At 52.5% G+C, this 21,046-nt stretch overlaps 3 protein-coding genes across 5 annotated transcripts; all 3 read right to left on the reverse strand.

Annotated features, from left to right (window-relative positions):
- Window positions 1-276: 276 nt before the first annotated feature.
- On the reverse strand, window positions 277-3,041 carry LOC101066121 (aquaporin-9-like). The gene is made up of 6 exons (XM_003967709.3): window positions 2,801-3,041; window positions 2,571-2,697; window positions 1,881-2,018; window positions 1,678-1,796; window positions 1,116-1,333; window positions 277-876 (listed from the first exon to the last, which is right to left on the reverse strand). Exons 1-6 carry the CDS (start codon window positions 2,876-2,878, stop codon window positions 675-677), a joined length of 882 nt encoding a protein of 293 aa, XP_003967758.1. The 5' UTR covers window positions 2,879-3,041; the 3' UTR covers window positions 277-674.
- A 110-nt stretch (window positions 3,042-3,151) lies between these two features.
- LOC101072555 (cingulin-like protein 1) lies at window positions 3,152-12,245 on the reverse strand. Of its 3 annotated transcripts, none has more exons than XM_011607639.2 (19): window positions 12,000-12,229; window positions 10,205-11,090; window positions 10,037-10,131; window positions 9,567-9,690; window positions 9,373-9,468; window positions 9,140-9,288; window positions 8,649-8,790; window positions 8,366-8,578; window positions 8,089-8,295; window positions 7,907-8,011; window positions 7,679-7,831; window positions 7,356-7,526; window positions 7,099-7,251; window positions 6,495-6,584; window positions 5,794-5,877; window positions 4,113-4,237; window positions 3,826-3,934; window positions 3,596-3,759; window positions 3,152-3,497 (listed from the first exon to the last, which is right to left on the reverse strand). In XM_011607639.2, exons 2-19 carry the CDS (start codon window positions 11,060-11,062, stop codon window positions 3,419-3,421), a joined length of 3,117 nt encoding a protein of 1,038 aa, XP_011605941.1. In that variant the 5' UTR covers window positions 11,063-11,090; window positions 12,000-12,229; the 3' UTR covers window positions 3,152-3,418. The 3 variants fall into 3 exon arrangements, with proteins under 3 accessions (XP_011605941.1, XP_011605942.1, XP_029697804.1); XM_011607640.2 differs by having other exon boundaries at window positions 9,585-9,690; window positions 12,000-12,228; XM_029841944.1 differs by lacking the exons at window positions 3,152-3,497; window positions 3,596-3,759; window positions 3,826-3,934; window positions 4,113-4,237 and adding an exon at window positions 6,910-6,974 and having other exon boundaries at window positions 12,000-12,245.
- Window positions 12,246-13,151: 906 nt separating this feature from the next.
- Window positions 13,152-20,629, reverse strand: LOC101072332 (transcription factor 12-like). Its single transcript, XM_003967737.3, has 13 exons — window positions 20,483-20,629; window positions 18,416-18,512; window positions 17,652-17,794; window positions 17,467-17,560; window positions 17,331-17,401; window positions 16,929-17,025; window positions 16,777-16,850; window positions 16,294-16,470; window positions 15,567-15,678; window positions 15,292-15,439; window positions 14,279-14,508; window positions 14,009-14,168; window positions 13,152-13,920 (listed from the first exon to the last, which is right to left on the reverse strand). The coding sequence occupies exons 1-12, from the start codon at window positions 20,549-20,551 to the stop codon at window positions 14,026-14,028; spliced, it is 1,455 nt and encodes a 484-aa protein (XP_003967786.2). The 5' UTR covers window positions 20,552-20,629; the 3' UTR covers window positions 13,152-13,920; window positions 14,009-14,025.
- Between the last annotated feature and the right edge of the window lie 417 nt (window positions 20,630-21,046).

Here is a 21,046-nt window from a genome sequence, read left to right on the forward strand (position 1 = left end):
CTTTGTGGGGACAAAGTGCGATTGTGTCGAGTGTTTCGGCTGCAACCGATGCCCAGGACCCAGAGAGAGAGACCTGGGATAGCGGGCGCCGTTCCCGTGGAGGTCAGGCTCTCGCCTTTGGATTGGACGTGTTTTGTGGTTAGAATGTTGGGGTTCCTCGGGGATCCGCTCTGGATTTCCCCTCCAACCACTGGAAAGATTTAAATTTAGCGTTAAAAACACAGACCCGGAGCCGGTTCCAGGCTGAAAGCTTCTGCTCTTTAAAACTCCGGCAGCTTCGGAGCGAAGTGATCGAACTTTAATGTCGATGAAACCGTAAAATCCAAACAGTGATGAATATTTCAGACAGCAGAAGAAAGGTCGAGGAGGCGACTTCACACACTAACAACACACGAGAGAAGCTAAAACTACTAGTCCGGCTCCCATATTTGGCTAAATTTTAAAATCTAATGACTATAATACAGTATTTACAAGATGTATATGAAAGGTTTGACCTTTTGTCGAAGCGTGGAGGGACTCATCCAGAGTTTGGAGGGGTGTGTTTTTACAGTGTAGATGACATAAATGTGTGTTTGATGTTTGTGGATCAGGACCGAAGGTGGACCCCCGACCCAGAGTGAGATGGCGGTGCTGGACCTTCAGCACCGGGCTCCAGCAGTTAGTCCACGTCTGTTTCAGCTCATGGTGATCATCTCGTATTTGTCCTTCAGGCTGCTGTCCTCGTCCTCGTCCTCCTCGTCCTCCTCCTCCTCGCGGGGCTTCTCGGGCTCGTCTCGGGGGTGGTGCAGCTCGATGAGCAGGTAGTAGAGCACGGCGGCGACCACGCCCCCCACCATGGGGCCCGCCACCGGGATCCACCACCAGTAGTCGGCAGTGCTGCGAGAGAGGCGGGAAGCGTCAAACAACCGCAGAGGTCGTGGAGGTCGCCGCGGCCATCGACCGGTACCGATGTCATCGGCGGATCGCTCGTGACCATCGACTGCATCGGGCGCCGCACACGTGACCTTATGTAAGCGTCCGCGCAGCACAGCGGCACCACTGAGGTATGCTAGAGCCATCGTCTACGTTCTACGTTCTCCTAAATCCATACGTAACACACGCGTGTTGGGGGTTACCTGAAGACCTCCATGCCCCACCCCGCCACGGCGGTGAACAGGCGGGGGCCCAGGTCTCTGGCGGGGTTCAGGGGGTAGCCGCAGTTCAGCCCCATGGACACGCCGATGGCCATGATGATCAGGCCGATGGCCAGCGGCTCCACGCCTTTGGGAGCGCCGATGTTTCCGCCGTCGATGATGGCGAGGATGCAGAGGACCAGCATGCCCGTCCCCACCACCTGCACAGGTAGACCACAGGTAGGTCAGCGGCGTGACTGTTGCTGGGTGGCGCTCGCTCAACCGGCTGTTCAACGGGATGAATCTGTTAGACGTGTTATTTTTGGATCAGTGCACCGGCTCAGAGATGGTGGGAGATGGTGTTTAGTATGGATCCGGCCTTTCAGGAAATGGGTCGTTGGACCCAAAACTGAGCAAATGGGGGGATGTTCTCAGACCAACTGGGGCAATCGATGGTGCATTAGCCGCATTTGCCAGGCTTTGCAAGTATTTGGAGCCTAAACGGGGGGATGGGGGGGGGGGGGGGGCGGTTGGAGGTCAACGGGTCGCAGCGAGTGGAACTCACTTGATCGATGAAGCCGCCGAGGATGGACAGGTGCCGCGCAGGGTAGGAGGCGAAGATGTGACCCGTGGCATTGATGCCTGTGACCGACAGGATCCCGCTGGTGAAGTCCATGAAGGCGTCTGTGAAGAGGACAGAAGTATTGGTGTCTCCCCACAGGGTCCGTGAGCAACAAACAGTACCGACGGGGCCTCGGTTCCGCTCACCGTAATACAGCCCAAACACGGCGGCGGCTCCGGCGAAGGCGCCGAGAAACTGGGCGATGACGTAGAAGGGGAACTTCCAGATCTTCAGCTTACCCAGAATCACCATCGCCAAAGACACCGCGGGGTTCACGTGGCCCCCTGGGGGAGGAAAGGACAGAAAGTGGGAGAGGGGTGCGTCATGATGCCCCCCCCCCCCATCATCAGGGAGGCAGAAGGGCAGCGGCCCCGGGGGGGCAGGTGGTTTTGTTCTGTGTGTTCACCAGCAGAAAGGCAGAATAATGGCCCCATATTAGGATTCAACCTTTAAGAAACAACACTGGGGGTGTTACCCCCCCCCCCCCCCCCCCACACACACACACACACACACTAGCTTTCATTTACAAAAGCGTCAGTCAGAGCTGCCAGAACCGGAAGAGGCTGCTTGGGTTTGGGCCCGAGCCTGTGTGACAGACAGAAGCCTCTGATCAATGGGGTTCGCAGGACATTTGGTGCCCGGGGTGATGTTTGACCCCAGAGAAGCTGCGCCCTGGCAGCGACAGATCGATGTTTGGTGTGTGTGTGTGTGTGTGTGTGTGTGTGTGTGTGTTGGGGGGGGGGGGGGCAGCACTGGGCAGCACTGTGGAGCTGCACATCTGATTCAACGTGATAACAACGCGACTCAAACTGAAACGCGCGGCCGTGTGTTCTTACCTGACACCCCTCCGGCCACATACGCGGCCATCATCAGCCCCACGGAGAAGCCGATGTGCACGGTGAGCGGCTCCCCCAGGGTGTTCCGGCTGAGGACGGTCTGGGCCACGGAGCCGCAGCCGAACAGCTGGCAAAGCGAGCGGGAAAAGAGCCAAACAGAACCAACGGCAGCTGAGCACAAACTGATGATGCTGTCAATAAAAAAAGAAGAAGAGAGAAACGATACTCACGACCAGGACGAACGTCCCCAGGAATTCTGCCAGGAATTCCTTAAAGATTCCGTGTTTGATGGCACAGCGTTTCCTCATCTTGGTCCTGCGTCGCCGGCCGCCGCTGCTGCCTTTAAAACTATGAGAAGTCCAGCAGAGCGAGGTGCTGAAGTTCAGAGTTCTGCTGCCCGATCTCCACCTCCGAGCCGGCGCAGCCACTCAGCAGCAGCCATCGATCCGGTCCGTCACCGCCTCCCCGTCAGCACATGGCGGGAGAGGAGGTCTCGCTGGAACATAAAGTCATTTTTGGGAGGCGGCGGACGCATCACACGCAGCAGGGGTGTGTGCAAACATCACTGAACGTGGGGAACTCGTTTCAACGCATTTATTTAGGAGTTTTCAGTGACAGTATATTAACACACACCATTCAGCAAATAACTTAAGTAAGAAATGAATCAATTTGCAAAATATGAGTTGGTCAGATATCGTAGTCGTTCCCCGTGTCGCCACAAGGGGGCAGCACCGGCGGGGCGACGCGTTGTTCACACCTGAAGCAGCCACACTTGGGTTTGTTATTGAAATTAAGCTTTTAGGGTTTCGGTTTCTGTTCTTTTTAAAAGTCATCCAAATTCACGCCGATCAATCTGATCCCAGGTCGTCACCGTCGTTCACAGCATCTTCGGCAATTCTCCCAAAAGAAGGCGATTTCTTCTTACGCCTGAGGATTAAAACAGAACTTGTGAGACCTGAGCACGGCGCTGAGGTGTCCAGAGCGATGAGGTCCCAGAGGTCGAGTGTGAGACGGCGAGGAGTCACCTTATCTCGCTGCGCAGCGCGCTCAGCTGGCCGTGGAGCTGCTCGTTGGCCTCCAGCTGCTCGTCCAGCTCCCTCTGCAGCTTCTTCTTAGCGTGTTCCAGGCGCTCGATCTCCTCCTCCGCCTCGTCCATCTGCCTCTTCGCCGTCTTCAGCCTCTGGTTCAGCTGAAAGTCAGATTCCATCGTCAGCCAAGCCTGCCGCGCCTGCTTCGGGCTTCTCACTCATCTGACCTGGTCCCTCTCGCTCTGCAGGTTCACGTGCTCGTCGTCCGCCTGCATCTTCATCTCCTTCACTTTGCGCTCTAGTTTGCGGTTGGATTGCTGCAGGTTGTTGTTGTCTCTGCGCCAGAGAACCAGATCACATCACTGAGGAAGCTTCCTGTAACCGAACTCCTTCCCAGCGCGTTTTGGACCAGGGTTATTTTCACGCTTACGGTCAAACAGGAAGTGACGCGAGCAGATTCCATCACGGATCTGGTGATGCTGTCTGTCACATTCTGAGCTCTACACACCCTCACCTCTCCTCTTCCTGCAACCTTTCCTCCAGCTCCTGGATGCGGCCGTTCAGCTTGGAGACGAGGGAATCCTGGCTGGTTCTCTGGGATCCTTCCAGGTGAGTCACTCTGCTCTTCAGATCTTTGTTCTGATGGACAAGAAAAGGTGGGAATGATCCAAACGCGTGTGGCTCAGGCAAAAGCTTGAAGTGTGCTGAGGGGGAGAGCTGCAGGAATGGCAGGAGCTTCGTTTGAAAGGACACGAGGACAAACATTCTTGGACAGGTTCAAGAACTACAGACAAGTCAGTCCCTGTTCCAGAGGTCAGTCCCTGTCTCAGTCCCTGTCCCAGGGGTCAGTCCCTGTCCCAGGGGTCAGTACCTGTCCCAGGGGTCAGTACCTGTCTCAGTCCCTGTCCCAGGGGTCAGTCCCTGTCCCAGGGGTCAGTACCTGTCCCAGTCCCTGTCCCAGGGGTCAGTCCCTGTCCCAGAGGTCAGTACCTGTCTCAGTCCCTGTACCAGGGGTCAGTACCTGTCTCAGTCCCTGTCCCAGGGGTCAGTCCCTGTCCCAGAGGTCAGTACCTGTCCTAGGGGTCAGTACCTGTCTCAGTCCCTGTCCCAGGGGTCAGTACCTGTCTCAGTCCCTGTCCCAGAGGTCAGTACCTGTCTCAGTCCCTGTACCAGGGGTCAGTCCCTGTCCTAGGGGTCAGTACCTGTCTCAGTCCCTGTCCCAGGGGTCAGTCCCTGTCGCAGGGGTCAGTACCTGTCTCAGTCCCTGTCCCAGGGGTCAGTACCTGTCTCGGTCCCTGTCCCAGGGGTCAGTCCCCATCCCAGGGGTCAGTACCTGTCTCAGTCCCCGTCCCAGGGGTCAGTACCTGTCTCGGTCCCTGTCCCAGGGCTCAGTCCCTGTCCTAGGGCTCAGTCCCTGTCCCAGGGGTCAGTACCTGTCTCGGTCCCTGTCCCAGGGCTCAGTCCCTGTCCTAGGGCTCAGTCCCTGTCCTAGGGGTCAGTCCCTGTCCCAGGGGTCAGTACCTGTCTCGGTCCCTGTCCCAGGGGTCAGTACCTGTCTCAGTCCCTGTCCCAGAGGTCAGTACCTGTCTCAGTCCCTGTACCAGGGGTCAGTCCCTGTCCTAGGGGTCAGTACCTGTCTCAGTCCCTGTCCCAGGGGTCAGTACCTGTCTCGGTCCCTGTCCCAGGGGTCAGTCCCTGTCGCAGGGGTCAGTACCTGTCTCAGTCCCTGTCCCAGGGGTCAGTACCTGTCTCGGTCCCTGTCCCAGGGGTCAGTCCCTGTCCCAGGGGTCAGTACCTGTCTCGGTCCCTGTCCCAGGGGTCAGTCCCTGTCCCAGAGGTCAGTACCTGTCTCAGTCCCTGTACCAGGGGTCAGTCCCTGTCCTAGGGGTCAGTACCTGTCTCAGTCCCTCTACCAGGGGTCAGTCCCTGTCTCAGTCCCCGTCCCAGGGGTCAGTACCTGTCTCGGTCCCTGTCCCAGGGCTCAGTCCCTGTCCTAGGGCTCAGTCCCTGTCCCAGGGGTCAGTACCTGTCTCGGTCCCTGTCCCAGGGCTCAGTCCCTGTCCTAGGGCTCAGTCCCTGTCCCAGGGGTCAGTACCTGTCTCGGTCCCTGTCCCAGGGGTCAGTACATGTCCTAGGGCTCAGTCCCTGTCCCAGGGGTCAGTACCTGTCTCGGTCCCTGTCCCAGGGGTCAGTACCTGTCTCTCAAGGCTCATCTTGTCACACTCCAGGTCCTGCCTGGCGGTTCTTTCCTGCAGCAGCTCGGTCCTCATCTGGTCCATCTGTCCTCCAGAAACAACAAAATCACACGTTGATGCAAAAACCTGCAGATTTCAGCGTGTATTTTCAGCATTTACTCTGTGCTTTAATCTGTCCCGTACATCCAGAAGCTCAGAGCTGCAGCTTGAACTCATCTCCATTTTACATTATGAGGAAGAAGACATGAAGATGCGATGGTCCTTTATTAAAAGGGAAGCCAGATGTTGACCAATGAAAGGAAAGGCTGTCTGGTAAGGGCAGGCACGTTGGATCTAGTGGATCTCCTCTCTAATAACATCTAGAGGCCCCGCGAGGGGGCGTGCCTGTGTTTTAGTCTCAATTAGTCTGATGAATGCTGGCCTACTTTTCAGCCACACTAAGGTCACGGAGGCTCTCATCAAGACACCAGGGACCAAGAAATGTGTGTGAGATCACAGTGAAGCAACGGGGGAAAGCCGGACAACGTTCGCCAGTTTCTGAGGGGAAATTTGCAGACCCCACCCTCAATCTGCTCATAGTGGAAACAGATGTAGGGCTGGGTGCTCAAACCTAAAACAGCTGGGAGGTTTCAGATAGGCTCGCCATCCCAAAATGAAACTTTAGACAGAAAGAAAAACCTCATCGGAGGTAGGAAACCTGCCTGCGCTTTGGTTTTGTCCAAACGCTCCATCATGCGGTCGCCGCTGCAGCGCTCCTCGCCCAGATCTTCTTCCAGCTGTCTGAGGCGTCCCTGAGGGCAGACGGAACAAACAACGAGGGTGTCAAAGCAGCAGCAGATCCACAAACACCGCACCGGGACACAGGACCCGAGTCTGCCCCCCCCCCCCACCGAGGCCTCGGAAGGAGCCTGGGTGGACGTGGTTGCGACCGTGGCAAAAGGTTGGATGACGGCGAGCGCCTAAACTGGTCGGGTAACTTTGTACAGTAAACACGAGCTTTTCCAGAACGAAAGCAGAGTCAACAGTGACGCTGTGTCACGTCTCTGTCATCAGAAAAACAAACAGTGCCGACTCAGAGGCCAGTCAGCAGGAACAGGAACACGGGTCGGTTCACACCTGAAGAAACCACAATAGTACGATTCTACACGAGGGTTCCGGCCAAAATACTGTTCATACGCCTCCTGAAACAGATGTTCAAGGCAGAGCAAGGGTTCAAAACCAGTACAGAATATGACCAGTACAGAATATTCAGAACGACCCTGTAAGATACAGACTCCATTTTAAAGACGGTTCAGAGACACTTGCCTCCAAGAGTTTGAGGTGTCGCTCCCTCTCCCCCACCGTGGACGCGTTCCTCTCCTCCAGCTCCTCCACCCTCTGCTCCAGCTGCCTGCACCTCTGCTGGGCCTCCTGCTGCTGCCTCTGACACTGCTGCAGATCCTCCTCCAGAGGAAGCAGCTGAACATGCAACAGAAACCGGGATGAGCACGAACGGAGGTCAGAAGGTCAGAGGTTTGAACTCGAGACAGAAGCGGGGGGAGGGGGGGGAGTCCGCGACGCACCTCGTCCCGCAGATTTTTGGCCGCCTGTCGGGATTTCTCCAGCTCGGCGCCTTTTTCCTGCAGCTGCCGCCGCAGCTCGTCCAGCTCCCTCTGACTCCTCTCTCTGGCCTCATCAACCTGGTTCTGAAGGACGTCTGTGGAGGCTTCGCACTCCTCGATGATGCTGGTCATCTGGGAACAGAAACAACGAGCCTTCACGCCCAGACGAGCTCAGAGCAGAACAGAGAAACCAACAGTGTCTCAGTTGATCTGGTTCCACCAGAAACATCTCAACAGAGGGAAACCAAAGCAGGGGAAGTTATTTTCCCCGTTTCTGTCTCCACCTTTCTCTGCAGCTGCTCCACACTTCTGTCCTGCAGCCTCCTCTCGTCCTCCAGCTGTGTTTTTGTCTTCCACAGCTCCTCTCTTTGTCTCCTCTCCTCCTTCAGCTTCTCCTTTAACTCCCTGTGCTCCTGGTTTAGCCTGGCCATCTTGCTCTGTGAGAAGAGAAGAAAAGGCAACGGTGAAGACCGAGGAGTGCCATCAGATGGCCGCCAGCAGCTTGGCTTTACCTGCACTTCCTCCAGTCGCGACAGCAGCGTCTGGTTCGACTGACTCATCTCCTCCTCGTTTCTCCTCGCATCTCTCAGGGCCTCCTCCACCTGCTGCTTTTCTCTCTGAGGATTGCGGACAGGTTAGGAGGCGCAGGCGGGGGCGGAGCAGGTGTCATGGCGGCGTTTCCAGTGTGTCTCACCTCCAGCTGCTTTGCTCTCTGCTCCAAAAGCCTCTCTGTGGTTTTCAGCTCCTGGATGGCCTGATTCAGCTGATCCACTTTAAGGTTCTGGCCCTGCACCTTCCCCTTCAGCTGATCCCGCTGCAGGATCAGATCCTCCAACTGGGAATTGGCTGAGAGTCTCTCCTCTTCTGCTCTGGCCCTCTCTTGGCCCAGCTGACTGTGGCCCTGTGAGACAGAACACTCCAATAACCTGTGGACTGATTGGATTTGGGAGTTTTTCAGTCTAAAAAATCACCTCTTTGAAGAGATCGAACTCCCCGAGCAGTTTTTGGAACTCGTTTTCATATTCCTCCTTCAGAGCAGCCATGTACTGGTCGTGGGTCTCCACCTCCTCTTTCAGCGCTCCCTTCAGGGAGTCCAGCTCCTTCTCCCTTTGGCGAAGCAGCTCCTCCTGCTCCTCCTTCTGCTGCAGCAGGTCCTGGCAGTCGCCGCGCAGCTGCGCCACATCCTGACGGACACAGTGCAACATCTCTGCCTGACTGTGAGGCTGCCCAGGCTGCTTGCAGAGCTTCATTTACCTTCAGGAGGACGTCTTTGTCTCTGTCTATCAACTCTGTCTTCTTAGCCTGGTCCAGCTCGTCGTGCATCTCGGAGAGCTGCAGCTCTAGATCCTTCATCTGGGTCTTGGTTCGCTCTCTCTCTGCCTTCATTTGGGTCAACCTGACAGCACACAAGTCAAACACCGCAGGCTAAAAACCTCACAGTGGATCCAGAGAGGTGGATTCCACAGCTGAGGAAGTTCACCATGAAAGAAAAACACCACCTGGACTGGTTCTAGTGGGACTGATTGAGTGGGGTGTTGCTGGTGGTTAAATGGGACATAGAGGCACAAAGGAGGAGCATAACGAAGACTGTTGAGCTAAACTTGAGATAACCTCTTCTGGTGTAATTCTTGGCAAGACAGCAACATTCCTCGAAACGACTGAGTCATTATTCTAATCAGTTGAAGGTAACACCAGCACAAGCGATAGGATTTGCCCGTTTCTACGGTTTCCACGGCGAGACTCACTCCTGTTTAGCTGCCTGAAGTTCAGCCTCAGTCTCCACCAGCTTGTCCCTGAGTTTGAGGAGCTCTTCCTGACTTTTGGCCAGCTCTTCCTGTAGTTTCTTCTTCTCCGATCTGGCCTTTTCACAGGCTTTGGCCAGGGTCTTTTCATTCTGCGCACAACAAAAGAAGATCAGCCACAGGAAGAGGAAGTGTGTGCCTCAGAGATGAATCAGCAGGACGCGACAGCAGAACACCTTCATCTCAGTTTCCAGCTGTTGCTTCAATTGGGACATTTCTTTTTCCAGCGATTCCTGTTTCTCCTGCAAAAACCTTGCCTGAGCTGAGTAATCCTGGATGAAATTTGGGAGGGGGGGGGGGGGACATACGGCAACTGAGTATCACCATTTGTTTCTAACAAGGACATCAGTGAAGCAACACGGGCACAAACATCTGCTCCAGGACGCACTTCCTCCTCCCGCCCGTCCAGACTCTCAGCAGGCTTCCACTTGATCTTGTTAACAGTTTCAAGCAGCGAGGCGACTTTCCTCTCAGTCGCGGGGTCATCGTCGGTCCTGCGCCACAGGAAACACAACTGTTTACTCCTGCTGAAGACCGTAAATACGTCTGTGGCGCGAAAACACCAGCCTGTACAAATGGGGGGGCCGTACTGCGGCAGCGCACACTTAATAAAACACCCTGACAGATCTTAAAACATTCCATGTGGTGAGGTTCATGTGCCACATTCCTGACGGTTACATGAGCTGGATCAGCGCCCCGCTATCAGACTGTGTGCGGATCTTTAAAACTGGCTGGAAAAACCTTTACGGAGTCGACGGAAATCTGCTGCTTCAGCGTTGCCGATATAAAAACAAACCCGAATTCTGACGCTAGCTCGGCCGCTGTGGCGAAGACGCTCACCCGTTTTTGAGGAAAGTGAAGAGTACTTGTTTGGTGGCGTCCTCGGGTGGGTCCACTGGCAGTTCTTGCTGTCCTTTCAGAAGATCGGGGGTGACCTGGTTAGAGAACATCCTGCAAATAAATACCTGCGTCTAAATGAAGGCTGTCTGTGGGAGTGGACGGCGTTACCTGCGTGTCCCTTTTGTCCAGGTCAGTCTGGTGACCCAAAAGCGTCGCCTCCTGTCCATTGTGACCGACCGCCTGCTCCCCCTCCTTCTTCTTCGCCACGGAGGTCCGTCCGCCCAGGAGTCGAGCCCTGGCTGACCCCGGAGGATACATGGCACCGGAGCTTTCGGCCCCGGCGCCCCTCAGAGACGAAGCTCTGCTGGAGGAAGAGGATGAGGACGAAGATTCTGAGGTTCGACTGCTGTCCAAGCTGCGTGACCTTTGACACTGCTCTGGGTCCAGCCTGTTCCGTGGGCCTCCCCTGCCCCGCCGCTGGCTGCTGTTGAACTGGTTGATGAGCTGCCCCACAGATAAGATGGACTCTGTCTCCACGGCGTTTGGTGACCTTGCGGGGAGTTGTCGACCTCTAGGTGGTGCTTTGGCCTCAGATTCCTCGCACTTCAGATCCTCTGGGCCCTCGGCCGGCAAAGGTATCCTGGGTTTGTTGGCATGAGCTGTCTGGCCGGACTTTGGCTGCTCAGGTCCGTCGACTGAAACAGCTGAAGGAAGGAAGCTCAGGTTATTGCATTGGGGGTCATAAGGTCGCAGAATCTCCGGGTGTTTCTGGTAATGCAACATGGGGGAGGCTGAAGATGGCTTTGGCTCAGGGGAAGAGTGTCTTTCATCCACAGGCCTCCTCAGCGGGCCTGGATTATACCCAGCCTGGTGAGTGACAGAGATGTCTCTGTGGCTCTCTGAACTGTTAAGGACCACGTAGGGCTGACCTTTGAACCCCTGAACCTGGACCCTGACTCCAAACAGGCTGTCCGGGCCGCTCCTGGGACTGTGCTGCGGCACTCGGCTCAGTCTGTGAGACTCCATCCTGCCTCACGATGAGTTCACAGATGATCTGGTGGGGGAGGGAAAAAAAAGGCGGTGAAGAAGGTCGACCCCGCACGGGAACTGATGCGTCAGGTTTGTCGAGCTGCAGCTATTTACACAACACTGAGGTAAAGACGGAGCTGCACCAGCAGGCAGATCACCAGGCAGCTCCTCGCACAGCTGCACTCAGCCAACGCAAAAAAAAAAAAGGCCAACAATAAATGGATGTGAGCAAGCGCCTGATATTGCTGTGCAATGAAAACAGCTACCCTGTGTGCTCACCACAGTGCACTATTGTGCAGCCACATGTGAGACAAGTGCATGACGACGACGGCTGACTGGCATCTCCGAGGTGTCGTCACCCACTTCATGGATCAACACTTGAGGAAACTGTCAACAGACAATCTACTGTCAAGCTGCAGAAGGAGCGCGTTCTCCTCACCTTCAAGGACCTGATTAGTGATTGGAAGAGGCGTTCAAATGTGTCTAAATGTGTCTAAATTACTGCCGCTGTTAAGAATCTTGACAAAACAACAGCAATAATACTGTCAAAAAGAAGTTGGTCAGGTTAAAACAAATGCTAATTGTTAATAATTGTATTCATCTATTATCATTTTAATTGTATTGTTATTTTGTGAGATTCCAAATAAGACGGAATCCTTTTTTTTAACACCGATACGCCTTAATTTCTTTGGGATTCATTCCCAATGTTCAGATTAAACAAGTTGGCGACAGTTGTCAAACAACTAAAGAAAAAGCAGAAAATAACTCGAATCTTTCCAGCAGGTTCATTAAAGTTGCTGAAGAGAAGAGAAAGTTCACGGTGAACTTCAAAGCCGCCGCCGCGCACTCGCTCCAGAAAAGGTAGGAAAAAAATCCACTTTTCCCTTTTTAAGAAACAAAATCTATACGTTCTATATGTGGGGAGCACACTTACCGGCTGCGTATCCAGTATGAGGGTCGAGCGGAGTCCTGCACCTCCTCCCCCTGCACCTCCTCCCCCTGCACCTCCTCCGCCCGGAGACGATTGTACTCCGTGAGGCGTTCACGGACCCTCTGCCAGATACTCCGGTCACGTGACCGCGGCTCCCGCTACATTCTTATGATAACAAACACGCAACGCGCCCTAAAGACAATTAGATGCATAGCAGCACCTATCTGCTTTCTATTTGCCTTCAGGGTTGATTGTTTTCTGCTTTAAAAAGATTTTATTAGAGGATTTGACACCCCCCCCCAAATATCGGTGTTTAAAAGGAACCCACTTCCTCCCATTGTAAAGTGAAGCCGCCTAGCCAAGGAATACCGGCGTCGCCGTCACGTGCTGGTGACGTCATTTCCAGCCACACAAAAACCACTTATAAAGGAAAAGTTAAAGATTATCCAGCAGCATGAAAACACAAATAAAACATCTTTGGTAAAATATTATATGAGAACCCGCGGCATACCTTCAGAAGGAGCCTAGTATCCATCTTTATAGCATTAGCATAACAATCAAGGCCTAAAATAATATATATATATAATATAGTATGAAGATGGTTATTACATAGCTGTTGTCAACTTTGGCTAGCAATTTATTTTAGTGTGCCGTATGATGTATGTTTTAGATTTAACCTTTGTGGCTGTTTTCATTACGTTGGCACACACACGCTTTGTGACTGCTGTGGCAGATGTTAGTTAGCTGTGGCAGATGTTAGTTAGCTGTGGCAGATGTTAGTTAGCTGTGGCAGGTATATAGTTGTGGTACACATACACAAGATGCGGTGTGACAGCCATAGACAATTGTGGTTGATGTAGACAGTGTTTATATTAGATCTCTGTGGCAATATAGTTTTGGCAGATGAATAGCCTCGTGCTATCTTTAGCATATATTTAAGTGTGGCAGATGGCAAATTTAGTAGCATTGGTGGGATGGCAGAAGGGGAAAAATTGTAAAACCTGGTTTATCGTGGTAATTTTATAACTAAGGAATTAAGTTTTGAACCCTAAAGACCTTTAAATGTTAGAACATGTGATTATATACAGTATATCAGCCACAATGCTAACTGAATTACAATTTGCTAGCCGAAAAAAGGGACTCAAGCTCTTTGGAAAAAAAGAAAATTTATTGCTACATTATGATTTTGACACATGCCTGTAGGCTACTTTATACTGTACACATCCTGTACATGTTATGATTGTTGTATTTCAGGTTATGTTTATTTGTTTAGCATCCTAATTTGCCAGAACATCTCACTTGAGTTATAATACTGCTCAGGTACATCTAGAAAAGCTACACAAAAAGAGAATCTTGTGTAAAGTCAGAGCGACAAAAGAAAATACTTACATTATGAAAGTCACAGTACTTGTATAAAAGATAAGTTACATAACTTGGAAAAAACTGAACTCATTTAAAACTCAAACATGCAGAGCTTCAACTACATCTGGAGAGCCTTAATTACACTGAGAGGAAGTCGGAGTCGGTCCACAAGTGTGTCGTGAAGAATAACACAATCTGGTCATAAATATACAAATGACAGAGGATGCCCACGTAGAGAAGAACATTCTTGAAGGTCTCGTCACTCCCAGCACACACACACACACGCGCGCGCACACGCAAATCTTCAGACACACATTAAAAGTAAATAGAATCACCCATTCAGATATACTGTTATAAGACAGATAATCAATAAATATACAAAATACTGTATGTACAAAACATCTGCAGTTTACAATGCATTTGTCTGTCACAAGAGAACTTTAGGCACAACGTTAGAAGTCTGTTTGGGGGAGTCGGGAGGTGATTGTTCCACTGCATCGCCCAGCAGAGCGGTCGACGTCTCTGCCCGAAGTCCGAAACATCTGGATGCTCCCGGGATCTCCTGTCGTTGGCATCAGAGACACAACAGTGTCAGGAACAGCGGGGACCACCGAGCTCCCCTGTCACACTCTGTTTGGAGGGCTACATACGTGATGATGTCGCACCATCAGAGGTGGCCCATGGGGTTTGAGGGATCTGTCAGGCTGGGGTGAAAAGCGAGGTGCATGGCCTGGGGGTCTGTCATGACCGCGGACGCCTTCTCTTCCTCTCGCCTCCGCAGACACGCCGCCTTCGGGTTCAGGTTCCTCTCTGTGGGATAGACGCAAATGATTCCCCGCTTGGCTCCAAATTCTGGCGGTTTCCTGTCGAGCCCTCAGATCGCGAGAGCTTTGGTGTGTTTTATTTTTTTCTCCCCTGACCTCTGACTTGCTGCTCCAGGCTGAGGATCACCGCCACGGCCTGATGCAGCACCAGCAGCTTGGTCTGCGGCTTCTCGCTCTTCAGATGCAGCTGACACATGTGACCCAGCTCCTTGAAGGCCTCGTTGATGTCCCGCACGCGCAGGCGTTCGCGGGCGTTGTTGGCCATCCTCCGCTCGCGCTCGCGCTCGGCCTTCTGCTCCGGGCTCAGATCCTCGTCTTCGTGGATGCTACAACATCAGCGACATCGGTCAGATTCAGTTGTGATCATTCATTTCTTCTAAATATTGACTATTTGACTAAATCTTAGAATGGTCCTTTGGGGTAGTAATAGTGCATAGGAAACATTATTTTTTTTAATTAGTTTTTTTTAATTTAGATTTTCGCTTTTATTATATAATTTCAAATTAATTGTCGAGTCTTAATGAGATTGTTGTTTTTAAACGGCGTTGTGTTGATTAGGCTGTAGATTTCGCCCCCTGCCGGACGCGGGGATAACTACAGGCTATTAAACCTCGTAAGAGGAAACTCTAAATTTGCCAAGTCAAATATAAACTTTAGTGTCATTGCAATTAAACCATAGAAATTTAAATGAAGTGAATTGTTTTAAGAACAGTAACTGTCAACACTTGAAACGAAGAGCTGGACTTTGCGTTTCTCTCCATTCGCCCAAGTGAAATTGTAGCTGGAGGGTCAGCCGCATACATCAACATCATTATCTTGTAGAACTGGATAAAAAGAAAACATGCGCTCCAGAGCCGCTGTCAGGAATTAGAATGTCCCAAAGTGACCTCTGCTCAGAGCCACTTCAGTCCTTGTCTTTGTTTTCATTGAATTCAACCGAATGCAACAGAAGAAATGGAGGCAAAATCAGCTTTCTGCCACAGCTGCCCTCCTCAGCAGGAGGTCGGACGGTATTTTAATGACACGACTTGTGTCTGCATGAGGGATTTTTGCAGTGGGAAATAACCCCACATTTCTGGTGCACTCTCGGCGTGGTGGTGAGCTCTTACCTGTCCCCCTGGCTGTTCTCCCCCTGTGCTTTCTGTTCGCCCTCCTCGTCCGACCTCTGGCTGTCAGAGCTGTGACCCTGGCTCATCTGGCTCATCTCTTCCCCATTTTCCATCTTCAGCTCCGGATTCCCATGAACTCCCAGACCAGCTACGAGAAACACAGGCAACGAAACACAGTTCAGCCACAACAGCCGGTGCTTTCTTAAAGGATCGGAAGGAGCCAAAGTGATGGGATGCGGCGTAAAAAGGAGGGGAAGTGATAGGTTATGACTCGCCTCTGCCTCCACTGTGCATCGGCTGAAGCATTGCCCTCTGCCTGGCCGGGTACGGGTGGCCATTTTGCGTGCGGCTCTGGAAGTGATTGTTGTTCATCGGGAGGCCGTCGACCTTGGTGACACAGAAGAAACGCGGGGTGAGACGGCGGCGCGTTCTCAGGACAGATAGGAGTTGTGAACCCGACATCTGCCCCCTGTGATCTGACATCTCACTCGCTTTACAGAATTTAATCTCGGGCAATCTTAATCCATCCCTTAAAACTACTATGTGCCTCCTAAACATACCACTAATTCTCTTCAGGAATGATTCTCTAGCCGACACATCATTAAAAAAAAAAAAAAGTGAGAGAATTTAATACCCCTCCACCCTCTTCCCCAAAGGATTAGATTAAAAACCCCTTTCCCTTGCATATACTTCCACTCCAGCTGGGCTAAAATCCCCTGGTTTGCTGAAAAGGAAACATGCTGGAATGGGAGGGCACGATGCAGGCCTCCCCCCATTAGCCCAGTGTGAAATTAACGTCCACACATGCTGTCCGATCTGCCCATTGTGCTCCGTTTCCTATTTCAAGGACGACATTAACACGACAAAAACATGCAGGCCCGAGGGGTCGGAAAATTCCTGAAACTTAATACAGGCACGCACATACGCTGCACACACGCCGCCCAAAGTTCCACACACACTGCCCACTCCTTCCTTAAATACTTCAAAGAAGTGTTTGCTAACCATGGCTGCAGGGTGGCAGGTGAGCGGCAGCCCGCTGGCGGAGTCCAGGTGGCCGTGGTGGCTCTGGTTCACCAAGCTGTGGATGTCGCCGGGCAGGCCGGCGGTGGGGCCCACGGCGTGGTTCCTCAGGACGTGGATCACATCGTCCAGTCTGTCCAGCCGATCCTCCACCTGAGACTGCAAACAGCAGGGAGAGAGATTCAAACCTGAGTGGGGGCACTCGATGAGCTTGTTCTAACACTCCCCATCTGGTGTACTGGGAAAACTGGCCCGTGGTTCACCAGACCAGTCGCTACCTCAGAGGACCACCGCTAATCTGGCTCTAATTCCTGGCTAGGTGTGGTGACTTCCTGTGTCATGCCGTGACCCAACAGCTGCCACAAAATATTAGGAAACGCCAAAATCCCCGACTAAAGGACCAAGGCGTCATTTCCCCCATTTGCAGCCCTTTAAAATGTTTTGAGCTCAGCCGGTTTTCTGTACCAGTGATATCAGCGAGGACTCGTAGTGCGGCGAGACGGGGGCCTGAGTCGACCTCCGGGGCCACAGGTTGTTGCCTGAGAGGACAGAAACATCGAATCAGCCCAAAGAGGCGGCGAAGCGATGACGTTTTAGCCCGAGCGGCGCGTTTTTACCTGCAGGTTCCGCCGCATTCTGCAGCGGGGACGGAGACCTCGCCGGCGTGGAGGAACTGGAGGGAAAGCTGCTGCTCGTGTGATCTGGGGAATAGATCTGGTGGTAGGTGGGGGCGGGGGCGGGGGCAGAACATGGATCATTATAAAAGCAGAGCTGGTCATTTCTACGTACAGCTGCCGCCTCATACCCTGACATCCCCTCATCAATTCTGGATATTTTACTGGTCAGCAGCCAGTTAAAGCTCCAGCAGTGCTTCCGTATTACGCGCCCGTCTGTAGCTGGCAAGGGCGAACTGCGATTCTCCTTTAGCACGACACCTCTGGGGCGCCACCAGCTCGGGTTTAAGCCCTGGCCTGACTGTTAAAGCCCACTAAAACACATATGAGCTGCTTCGTACTCACAGAGGCCAGCGCTTTGCCCAAAGTGTCGCCCGTCTGGGACCCCGCAGAGGCGTTTCTGTGGCTCCCCGACACTGAAAAATGGAATCCTCAGTCAGATGTGTTGGTAAAAAAGTGCATCTAAGAACACTTCACTCACCTGTTGAACTCTCCGAGGGGTCGCGGTGGAAGGTGGACATTGGCGGGAGACCCCTGCTGATGTCAGCAGCCATGGCTGGATGTGGAGAGTAGTCCTGAGCAGTAAACAAACATGTGTTTAATCCTTCGTGGGGGGCTTAGAAGTGCTGTGGCGGCAATATCCCGCCTCCTGGCGGTAAATCTCACCATGTGATTGTGCGTCGGCTGCAGGTTGCTGTAGCTTCCCGGCTGGGTTTGGTGGGTCGTGGCTGCTCCCAGCGCACCTTCATAGCCCTGCTGGTTCAGCCCATTTATGCCGTTCCAGATGTCGGGAGAATTGCTCGTCCCCTCTGAAACGGATAACGATATATCGGAGCCGGAACAGGAGCAGCATCTCAAGCAGCCGCGCGGCTCAGTGCGGTAACGGCGCGGCACTTTATCGCTGAATCAGTGATTGGACGGCGTTCTTCTATCAGAGCGACGTGACATCATCGGACACTTTATCAGATTTACCGCCCTTTAACTGCTCCGTGAGTCACGTGACCCAATCCTTTTCATTCTACCTTCTGGGAAAACCTGACAATGATCCCAGGAAAACAGCAGCTTGAGGGTGGATGTTTGGTTCTGTAATGTTCTAATGTGCAAGAACTTTAGCATCGATTTGCCTTTTATTGCGAATAATGCTTAAATATTTCGACAACGGTGGGTGAAGGTGTGGAATCATCCATGTTGCTCCCTGATAAAAACCTTTTTTTTTTTTACTGATCTCACTGCTAGTTGACTCTTGACCACTGGCGCGTTCATATTTTATCTCTGTTCCTTGGTGTGCGTTTGCATTGCGGGTCTATTTTCCGTGCGGTGCAGCCGGCCTTCGCGTGATTCGGAGTTGCTGTGATTTCCGTGGATGGATAGATGCCCAAAAGGATCGTGGCGGGAAGACAGACGTAAGCGAACGGAGTGCTGGAGCTCACCGAAGAAGGTGCTGGCCAACACGTTGCCGGGGGCCTTGATGGATGGATGGAGATGGTTGTGGTTGATGTCGTCATTGGTTGGAGACTGTCCATAAACCTGAAAGAGAGAGCTTGTTTACGAGCCGTGTTGGGACACTCCGAGGCATAAATAATGCATAGAAACCGTGTGCCTGTGTCCTTTAAATTAATGTCACGAGAGTGCGTGTTGGAGAAACGGCATTAGGAAAAACAAAGCAGAGGGCTGATGCACACTTAGAGCTATTGCGATAATCCATAAGCTGCAGATCCATGCACCTCCTCATCCGGCTTTAGGAGCCATTCAGCATGAGAAATCCCCGGTCTAATCGTGATCAGGTTTGACTGGCATGGGAGGACGAGGATGCGGCTCTCAAGTACAATTGAATTACAGGCCTCCACATATTCAAGCCCAACAAAGAAATGAGTCCCGGCCTAATGATCCCTTCCTGAAGGAAGAGGTGAAATAGAAAACAGACTAAACCAAACAGCCCCCCCCCCATCCTTCTTTAATTGTAAAACAGAGGGCTGAAACCTGCACATATGCATAGGAAACACGCTAACACATGCTCACACCCTCAGACGCACCGAGAGGTCTGGGCTGCACCTGCACATCCCTCCATCGCTTTGATGTGCCCCAGGAAATGAAAATAAACCTCCCTGCACAGCATCAATGGGGTGTCAGTTACCCAGACGACAAGTTCTGTAAAGCAGGCTATTAAAGACTCTCTTGAGTACGCTCCAGTCTGACACACACACACACACACACTCGCGCACGCACTTAAGCGCACGCACGCGCGCAGCCCTGACCCTGGCTGGCACGAGTCCCATGGTGATTGTGGGCTAGGCCAAACAGAGGAGCCCCTGCTGACACTGGGCCCGTCTGAGCCTCCGCGGGCAGCATATGGCGCAGGATAAAGCCAATTGTCCTCCTTACCATCAGCATAGCAGGCGACCCGTTAATAATGGTCACACCCCCGCCCCAGCACGCCCTCTCTGGCCCCCGCCGGAGAGGGGCCGTCACCATGGCATCCTGTGTTAGTGTAGCATTGATTTAGAAACCATCAATCATGCTATCACAAGTGATAAGAAAATTAAAGACCACAACAAAGACAATTCATTTCTACTAAATCGGCGTGATGATATATTTAAACCCATAAACATGTGTTTCTCTGGATTTATCCCCCTTTTTCCCTCCACCAGAACCTATAGGTGCTAAAAAAGAAGCACAGCAGCACTGTTTTGTAAATGCACAGAGCATTATCATGCTAGATGAGTGGAATATCAACTTGCTATTCAGGGCCGATGCCGTGCTCCACCATGGCCATCTCAGCCACATGTAACCAATTTTCTGCCTCTGTGATCCACGATGTCTGGATATGGTTAGTGTCCCAGAGATCAAAGCAGCCTTTGATAATGGCTGCAGCGGTGGAGGGACCGCTCCAACGCAGCAGCGCTAAATCAAACAGCAATAGCAGCAATCTGCTTCATGTCAAGATGCTTTCTGCTGCTGGACTTGACTGCACGCCGCCTGGGCTCCGGCGGGGAGCGCGAGTCTCGCCGTTTGTCAACATCAAAGGACGAGCGACTGAGAGGGCGGCGGAAATCTGGGGCCGATCCCCATTTCTGCAGATGTTCTCACGAGTTTCATTTACATGCTGAGAAAAACCGGATCCAAGAGGAGAAGCAGGTTTTTATGTTTGTTCTTTTTCTGGAACATGTGACCAACTTCACACATCCAGCACAACCTACAACCCACGACCTCTCACATCACCCTGCTCTCTCTCTCACACACACACCACACACACACACACACACACACACACAGGACAACACTGTACATCTGCCAACTTTGAGACATCACCTCTGAAATTCTCTTCCAGGACCGTGGAACGTCCCCGAACGCAACAGTAACTTTCCCAGAGGTCCCACGTGCAGATGTTTGCCACCTCATGACAACACTAATCAACAACCATCTTCAAAGCAGCATCTTCCTCAGCCAGACCCTTCAGCGGGGAAATGAAGGGACGAACACATGAATAAAGTACTCACCGGCTTCATGTTGTAGCAGTACATCAGCGAGCTGTTGCCTGTGCCTGACACAGGATGAGCACAGTACATAACTGACGTGCACGGATCAGAGCGACACTCCGGGCTGACAGCACAGTCCACACTGCTGCCTCTCTCCTGACTCTCTACTCATGTGCACGTAACCCACATGCACTCCTTCCTCTAACCTTCCCCTGCTGGCCATGCAGCGACCCAGCAGACAACTTATGCAAATCTGGGCCGGACCATTGCAGCAGCAGAGGGGGGGGGGGGACGGTGGCTGATGCTTCTCTGTCCTACCACACTGGATCAGACCAACCTGCTTTCTTTTCACTCTATTTCAGATCATTCACCCGCAGGATCACCTGGATCTGGACGTGGACGTGTTTCATGTTGGTCGACCTTTTCGATTGGGGGAATTCCTGTCACAAAAACACCACTGAAAGGGGGATTTGCCCCCCGCCTATGGGCACACACCTCCAGCAGAGCAGATGGAGATGGAGCCACCTCCAGTGTGGGCTACACGCTTTATTCTTCACTGTCATTTTAGCCCTGATGTCACTGTTC

The sequence above is a fragment of the Takifugu rubripes genome, chromosome 9 (genome assembly GCF_901000725.2).
Source record: "Takifugu rubripes chromosome 9, fTakRub1.2, whole genome shotgun sequence".
In the NCBI taxonomy this organism is placed as follows: Eukaryota; Metazoa; Chordata; class Actinopteri; order Tetraodontiformes; family Tetraodontidae; genus Takifugu; species Takifugu rubripes.